Raw genomic sequence first — 8,008 nt, forward strand, 5'->3', positions numbered from 1 at the left:
TCTTGGTTTCCCAAGAGTGCCCCGCTCAGTCAGATTACCCAGAGGTAATCACTACCTCATTTCCATCACCAAAGATTTCATTTTGCTTATAGTTGAATGTTCTGTAAATGGAGCTGTGCATTATGTCCTCTTACTTGTTTTTAACAATTATAAGTTAATTACATTTATACTCTCACATTTATATCTTCCTATATCTAGCTTTATAGTAACATATAAATTATGTGGGCACCAGTAACTAATGAAACAGATTTACAGAATATACTGATGGACTACTCCTGTGACAGAGAGGAAAACCACAATACAGATGAAGTAAGATTTATACTGAAGAATTGTACACACGGTAGAAATGAAAGTAGAGCGCCCCCTCTTAATTTTTCAGTTCCTTCTGTAGAGAAGACATCAGCGGTATGTATTCTTTTGTGTCTAGCTTCTTTCCTCAACTCTGTTTCACTTTGGTTGCCGAATGGTATTTCATTGTATCGCCACAGGACGGGCTTTATCCATTCTACAGCTGATGAACATTTGAGGTATTTCTAGCCTGGGGTTGTGCATAACACTGCCATGAACATTTGTGTTTATGTCTTTGGTAAATATCTGTGTGCATTTCTGTAGGGCATTTACCAAGGAGTAGAGTGGCGGGGTCAGTGGACATGCACACAGTCAGCTTTTGCAGATACTGGCAAATAGTGTACAGAGTGGCTACAGCCATATGTACTTCCACCAGCAGAGCATGGGAGTTCTAGTTGTCAGCTGTTGGTACCTTGGCTATTTGTTTTGCAAGTGTAGAGTTCGGTGGCCCCAGTATTCCTACAGTTACCACCTTGGACCCTGGTCTTCACTCCTCTGACATCCAGCCCTGTTTGTAATTAACCCCCTCTAGAACAATACATTGAGTTTACGTGGGTGATCCAGTTAAAACCTAAGCCTAATCATGTCACATCTCTGCCCAGAGCCCTCCAATGGCTTCTTTCATCTCAGGGTAGAAGTCACAATTAGTGGCACTGTTGCTATTTAGACGAGATAATTTTTTGATTGGGGCTGGCAGAGGGACTGTCCTGTGCGTTATAGGATGTTTAACAGCATCCTTGGCTTCTACCCGCTAGATGCCAGTAGCACACATCCACCATCTGAACATGGTCAGATGTCCCTGCAGGACACAGCTGTCCCTTATTGAGCACTGCTGCTTTATTGGGATTAAAGGCCATATGTTTTCTGTTCTGGGCTGTCCTGTGACTCTTCCCTCTCCTTCTTCACTCCAGCTACATGGGCCTCCTGTGCTGTGTTTCCAGCATCCCAGTGCTTGCCTGTGCACAGGCTAGTGTTCTTGGTGTTACCTCTTTCTGAAATGTTCTCCTCCCGAATATCCACATGGCAGCTCTCACTTTTTGACAGAGATTTTTAATTTACCTGGTGTAATGTCAGCTTTCCCCACTGGAATAACCTTCCATGAAGGCAAGGATTTTTACCTGTTTTGTTCACTGATGTGTCTTTGCCAGGACAGTCCCTAGCATATAGTAGCTGTTCGGTGAGTATCTATGGACTGAATACTTATTTTGTGCACTCCTATCAGCACTGAATGAGTAGGCCAAAGGTAAAGTTTTTTTTTTTTTTTAATAACTTATCTCTGGTAACACATAACCTTTGAATTCCGAAAGTTGCTTTTACCCAGTGTCCACTATCAAGCCACAGCCAGGCAGGGCAGAGAAGAACAGGGATTCAGTGTCAGCCAGACCCAGACTCAGATTCTACTTCAGCCACTTAGCATCCGTGTGACCCCGGGAAAACCATGCCTTTGCTCTGAGCCTTAGTTTCCTCATCTGTCAAATCAGGTTAATCACCTCCCTTTCAGAACTGTCATAAGACTAAATGAGCCCAGGACTGGTTTGTCCTTAGGGATTCAAAACTGGGAGCCCTTTTGTTATTCAGTCTGTGTCCCTAACCCATTATAGTTCATGGTGAGATTCAGCTGTTTCTCATACTTGAGAACTTAAAACCACAGGAAGTTAAGAGGATATAATGATTTAATGTTTTGCTTAACATTTCTAAGGGGGAGAAAAACAATTGGGAAATCCTGTCTTTTTTCAGGGCCTCTGTTTCCTTTTGAGTGTTTCGTTCCTAAAAGGGAAGAGTTCTCTCCACGTTTACATTCTTGAGTTGAACCGCGTATGCCACTCTGGCTTGGGGCTGGTGCTGTTGTGGCTTTTCTTCCCTCCAGCTGGCAGTGGCTTGTGCAGCCTTGAGATTCAAGCAGGTGTCTGGGTGTGTGATGTGGGTCTTGGCTGTCCAGTGAGTCTAGGCTATTTCGGGACCACCTGCCTCTATGTCTTTCAGAATCCTCCCTGGAAAAGGAGAGGGAGACTCCCAGTCCCATCGACCCCAACTGCGTGGAGGTAGATGTGAACTTCAACCCCGACCCTGCTGACCTGGTCCTCTCCAGTGTGCCAGGCGGAGAGCTGTTCAACCCTCGGAAGCACAAGTTTGCAGAGGAGGACCTGAAGCCCCAGCCCATGATCAAAAAGGCCAAGAAGGTCTTTGTCCCTGACGAGCAAAAGGTAACCTGGTACATCTGTTAAGAGTGAAGGTACAGTGTTGGTTCAGGAGCCAGGGGCTGCACTTCCTCACTTTGGTATCTGGAGGACCCTCCCTCCTGGTGGACACATTTAGAAAGGCATGAGTTCAGAGTGTAGAGCCACATGCTGCAGCATTTGAGAGAAAGAAAGGGAGTCAGGTGGCGTTTGGCCCCAGCATGACTCCCTGTAGCTCCTCTGTGCAGCCGCTTCCCTGGCTTCAACCCAGCCTCTGGGCAAGAGCTCACTGGGTCACAGAAACTGGAGTTGAATGAGCCCTCACTTTGAGGGACAAAAGACAGTTATATGTTGCTGTCCCCAGGGGTGAGCAGGCAGCCTTCAGGCTGATGGTTCTGTAGGAGCTGATTCTGTAGGGAGGAAGGAGAGGAGGATTTTGCAGTTTTTCTATTCCCTTCCATGAGAACCTCATTAGGATTTTTCATCTAAGCTTTGGAGTCAGGTAGATTTGGATTCAAATCACCCAGACCTAGCTGGGCCTCAGGTTCCTCATCTGTAAAATGGGAATAACCATACCTGCCTCTTGAGAGGTCTCTGGGGCTTTAATGATAATGACAGTGAAAATGGTGAACCTCTATGTGGTCTGTACTGCAGGCCAGGCCATGTTACAAGCACCTTGTACACATTAACTCGTTTAATCCTCAGACAACTCTGTGAGGTAGTTACTGTCATTGTCCCCTGTTGTAAAGATGAAGGGCCTGAGACATTGACAGATTAAGGAATTTGCACAATTCCACAGCTGGAAAGTGGCAGGACCGAGATTTGAACTCAGGGGGCTGGACCCAGGGTTCAGGCCCTTAGCCACATCCAGAGCCTGACTGAGGCAGGAGCACATTCAGCGCTGTATGTAGGAGCAGGTCCGAGCAGGCCACAGTGAGTGAGCTCCCTTCCTCCCAACGCAGAGCCTACTGAGGACTTGGTTTCTCCTCCCACCTCCCTGGGGAAAGGCCAGCCCCTCAGTGTCCTTGACACACACAGCTCCTTCCCTGGGGTCCCAGCTCTCATTCTGGCCACACCACAAGGGCTATAAGAGGAATCTGGGGTGTGGAGTGCTGGCAGGAGGGGGAAGGTGGGGTTCCCTGCTGGGGGAGAGGGGAGACCCACAGAGGACCCTTCCCCGCAGGATGAAAAGTACTGGACAAGACGCAAGAAGAACAACGTGGCAGCCAAGCGGTCCCGGGACGCCCGGCGCCTGAAGGAGAACCAGATCACCATCCGGGCGGCCTTCCTGGAGAAGGAGAACACAGCCCTGCGGACGGAGGTGGCAGAGTTGCGCAAGGAGGTGGGCAAGTGCAAGGCCATCGTGTGCAAGTACGAGACCAAGTACGGGCCCTTGTAGCCCGCACCCGCCCGGGCGGCGCTGCCTCGCCCCCGACCTCTGCCTGCGGCCCCTGAACCCACCCTCACGTGGAGACTGAGGACCCATCGTGGGCACCTGGCGGGGCCCCTACTCCAGGAGCCTTCACAGTTCAAGCTTCATTATCACACGGCCAGCACAGGCAACTTCCTGGGGGCTAGCCTGCTCCCTGGCGGGATGCGAGAGAATCAGCGGAGAGTCAGCCTTAGTCTCTGTCCTTGGCTGTCCCAGTTGGACTGGAAGAGCACGGCTCTTCTTTCCAAGGGCACCCAGGCTTCCCTGCCTGTCCCTGTCTCCAGCCTGGGCCATCCAGGCCTATCTTCAGAGGGAGTCCTAATAGCTGTTGCCCTTCCATCTTCTCAGGTAGCAGGGTGCGCTTCCAGGCAGGGTGTGTCTGTCTTCCGCCTCTCCCTCCCCAGAAAGTCCTAGAGAGAAACATCCATTCCCATCTTCCTCGGAGGTAGAAAGGCACACCAGCTCCTCTGAGGGTCCGCGTGGGTGCCAGACCCAGCAGCGGGGTCTCCGTACATCCTGGGCTGGGTTTGGATCTGGGCCTGCAGCAGAAGTGCACCTGACCCCTTTTCTCTGTGGCTCTGAGGCCTGGAAGCCTGGAGGAGGCCCTGGCGAGGGGCTCTCTCTGCTTTCCATCCGCCATGGGGAGAGACTCCCAGGGCGATGGTCTTGGGGCCCTGCTCGCCACGCACATGTCCTCTTCTCCAGGTCACTTGTGGAGGCCGCCTAAGTCTTGTTTGACCCACCCGACTGGGCCTCTGGGCCTGCTGTTTCTTTTCACCCAGTGACCAACCTTGGATCTTGGATTTACAAGGAAAAGCCTCCTCGTCTAGGGGTTTAACTTCCTGGAGCCAGGGTGCACCTTCCATATGGTGTTCAGGAAACCCACCTCCACGGCCCCTCACTTGGCTGGTGGAGAGCTGGGCATGTCTCCCGAGAAGCTCCAGTTCTTTCTTGCTCTGCTCTCCTGGGTGGGTTAGGCCCCATCGCCCTCCCTGAGAAGCAGAAGAGGGCTTCCCGGTTCTTGCTTCAGGATCCACCCCCGTGCGAGCGGCCTGGAGGGTGTCCGCCAGGCAGGACATCTGGTCACCTGGTCGCAGCACAGCTCTATGGAATAGCAGGCTCTTGGGACATTTTTACGGGCCAGAGTCCCTTCGACCCAGGTCCCAGGAGTCAGGAGCCACCCACACAAGTCTGGCCGAGGTGTGTGGAGGGTCTTCTCAGCTGTGGCTTCACGACCTCACAGCTGCTCCTTTGTCTTGTGTCTGGCTGGACTCATCCTTTGGCTCCGCTCGGAAGATTAACTGAGGAAATCTGTGGAACCCTCTGCTCCTTGTGGTCAGCTGGGGCACCTGGAGATGGGTGTATTTATGCTCAGGGTGGCGGCCTGTGGTAAAGAGGGGTCAGAGGTGACGGGCCACTTTGTCATGTTCACCACTGGCTTTATTTAAAGTGGTGGCTCCAAGTCCCGGGCCTTGACTGACCCCTAAAGACTTTTCATAACGGATGTTAAGAGCAGGGGAAGCCATCCACTGGCTGTGGACCACACCCCGGGGGAATGCCATGGCCCTCCAGGGACCTGCATACCCACCTCTCCAGGGGACTTGACAAGGGTCCCTGAGGCCAAGGGAGGTCAGCCTCCTCCCTGCAGGCCCCTGACTTTTCCTTTGTGGTTCTATGAAAACCATGATCACACTTTTCACTCTGTTGTAACCACAACAAGGCAGTTGCATCCAGCATGTCAGTGTCCTGCCCTGGGCAGCTCGCCCGCCCGGGCACTCTCCCTCTGGTCTGGCCACCCACCAAGAGGGCACTTCTCATTTTCTTATTGGTAGAAGAGCTGCCAGCTTAAAAGCTCTTCATTTTCTCTGGCCAGAAAGTGTATGGTTTGTGTTTTTTCAGTTTTTTTTTCGTAAAGGATGGACATTTAATCTCTGGATGGCGTCCACTTTCCGACCCCAGCGGGTGGGATGATGGCCTGATGTCTCTCTTCTTTGTCCCACCTTCTGCCTGTCCAGTGCCCCTCCCCCTCCACCAGGCAGTGGGTGTCTGGTTCCTTCCCAAAGTGCTTATTTGGAAAGAGTGTGGCTGCTGGTCTCTTTCAGAAGAGCCCCTTTGAGTCAGGAGCCTGGCAGGGACAGGAAGGAGATATCCATAGAGGCTGACATTTGGAGGAAAAGGGTGCTCAGGTAAGTGTCTCCTTCCCAGGCCTAAGCGTCAAGTCCTTGCAGGAGGAGAGGGTGGTGCCTGCTCAGTTTCCATTGTGGAATTGGGAGTCTCTTTGACTCCCTCCTGGGCCCTCTCCGTCTTGGAGCTGTCAGCCAGCTCCTGTGCTCAGATCTTTGACATCCTCTAAAAAGCACTGGAGGCTAGAGACGCCAACATAAATGGCTTTCTATGGGTTCGCAGTGGGCTGGGAAGCACCATCCCTTCTTAAACGCCCTGTCTTCAGCCTCATTGCAAACTCAGAACAGACAAATCATGAATGAGCTAGAATGTTGCAAGAATATACATATAATAAATGTATATCTACATATAGAAGTATATATATTTAGAGAGCTTTCACAATGGCCAGCAGCCTTGTGGCGGACCTGGGTAACTCTTTCCCTTGGCCAAAGGAGGGGGTTTGCCTGTCTGGGTGCTAAGGTTGGGGAAGGCACCTAGCAGTGAACCTTGACCCTGGGTAAGTATCACCCTGGTGAGGGGACCTGCTTTGGGCCCATTTGTGCTGGGCAGCTCTCCATCCAGGGCCCTGGGAGCTCTGCTCCCCATAACAAAGGGCTGAGAGCCCCTGGTTTTCATGGCAAAGCCCCAGCCCAGAGCTCCTTTAACATCTGTTAATTAAGTGCAATAAATTTTTCTAGAAAATGGCAAAGATGACTTCCAGGTGGATATTGCTATCTTACAGTGTTGGGGATGCCAGAACACCACTTGGTTTTATTTTTCTAAGTGCATGTGATGTGATAGAGTGTGTGGGGCTCTTTGTCCTCTCCTGGGAGCTGGCATTCCAGCGGGCCCCTCTCCCCTTTACCTTTGTTGGGGAAGGAGGCAAGGAGAAAACCCCTTCTTCCCAGCTGGAGAGGGCGGAAGCAGACTGTAGCCCATTGGCCTTATGTGCGTGTGTGCGTGCGCGTGTGCCACTGCTCGTGGGCCGGAGTGACGTGGGAGGGAAGCCGGGAATGTATCCTTTTCAAACAGAATTAAATATTTTGAGATGAGAATTGTGGGACTGTCTTTTCTATCCTCCTCCCCAATTCCTGTGTTATCTCTATCTACATGTTGGCCAAGGAGAGTGAGGGTCATCCCAGGCACCCCTGTATCACCCATGGCCTAGTCACCTAACCACTCCGAGCCTCAGTCTCCTCATCTGTCACATGGAAGTAATTTCTGCCTGCTTACCTCACAGTTTATCAAGGAAGACAAATATTGGGCCAAAAGCAGTTGGACCAAATAAAATGAGCTGAAAGAAATAACTGGAAGACAGGGAACCACTTGTGAAAAGTGTGCACCCCCCTCCCTGCAGCTCCACCTGCCCTTCATGCTGCTTCTGCTCCCTCTGTGTGCGGAGCTCATGCCACCTGCTTCCTCATCGAGGCCCGGAGCTGCCCTTACATGACTGGCCTTTCTCTCCTGCTTCCTGGGCTGCACGCTGTTAATGCTCCAGGTCCCTGTGGTTGGAGGGACCAGGGACCATTCTGTTTGTAAAGGGAAAACCATGCATTTGGAGTTTGGAGATGGGCAGGCAAGGTGGGCTTTTTTAAATGGCCATCTTAAAAATCAACATTGAAGCTCAGAAAAGCAAAGTGATCAGCCCCAAATCAAAGCAGCAGGGCTGAAAAAAACAAAAAATACAGGGCTAAAATTCAAACCCAGAGTGGATTTCAAATTTTCAGATTCCGATTCTCAGACTGTTGTTGGCCTTGGGCCTCAGGGTAATGTCACATTCTCCATCTTTTCACCAACTCCACCATGGGGTCTTCCCACTCCTGACAGGGTACAGAAGCCTTCCCGCTCAGCCTCCCCCTCATCCCAGCTCCCAGTGCCCTGAGCACCT

At 51.4% G+C, this 8,008-nt stretch overlaps 1 protein-coding gene across 2 annotated transcripts in view; it reads left to right on the forward strand.

The window, feature by feature from the left end:
* The window catches only part of TEF (TEF transcription factor, PAR bZIP family member), a 28,046-nt gene extending 20,871 nt beyond the window's left edge, over positions 1-7,175 (forward strand). For both annotated transcript variants that reach the window (XM_032492322.1, XM_032492321.1), the window contains exons 3-4: positions 2,332-2,552; positions 3,709-7,175. In XM_032492322.1, coding sequence (XP_032348213.1) covers positions 2,332-2,552; positions 3,709-3,924 — 437 coding nt within the window. In that variant the 3' untranslated portion in view covers positions 3,925-7,175. The remainder of the gene's footprint in view (positions 1-2,331; positions 2,553-3,708) is intronic.
* Positions 7,176-8,008: the final 833 nt, after the last annotated feature.

Source organism: Camelus ferus, chromosome 12 (genome assembly GCF_009834535.1).
Source record: "Camelus ferus isolate YT-003-E chromosome 12, BCGSAC_Cfer_1.0, whole genome shotgun sequence".
Lineage (NCBI taxonomy): Eukaryota > Metazoa > Chordata > Mammalia > Artiodactyla > Camelidae > Camelus > Camelus ferus.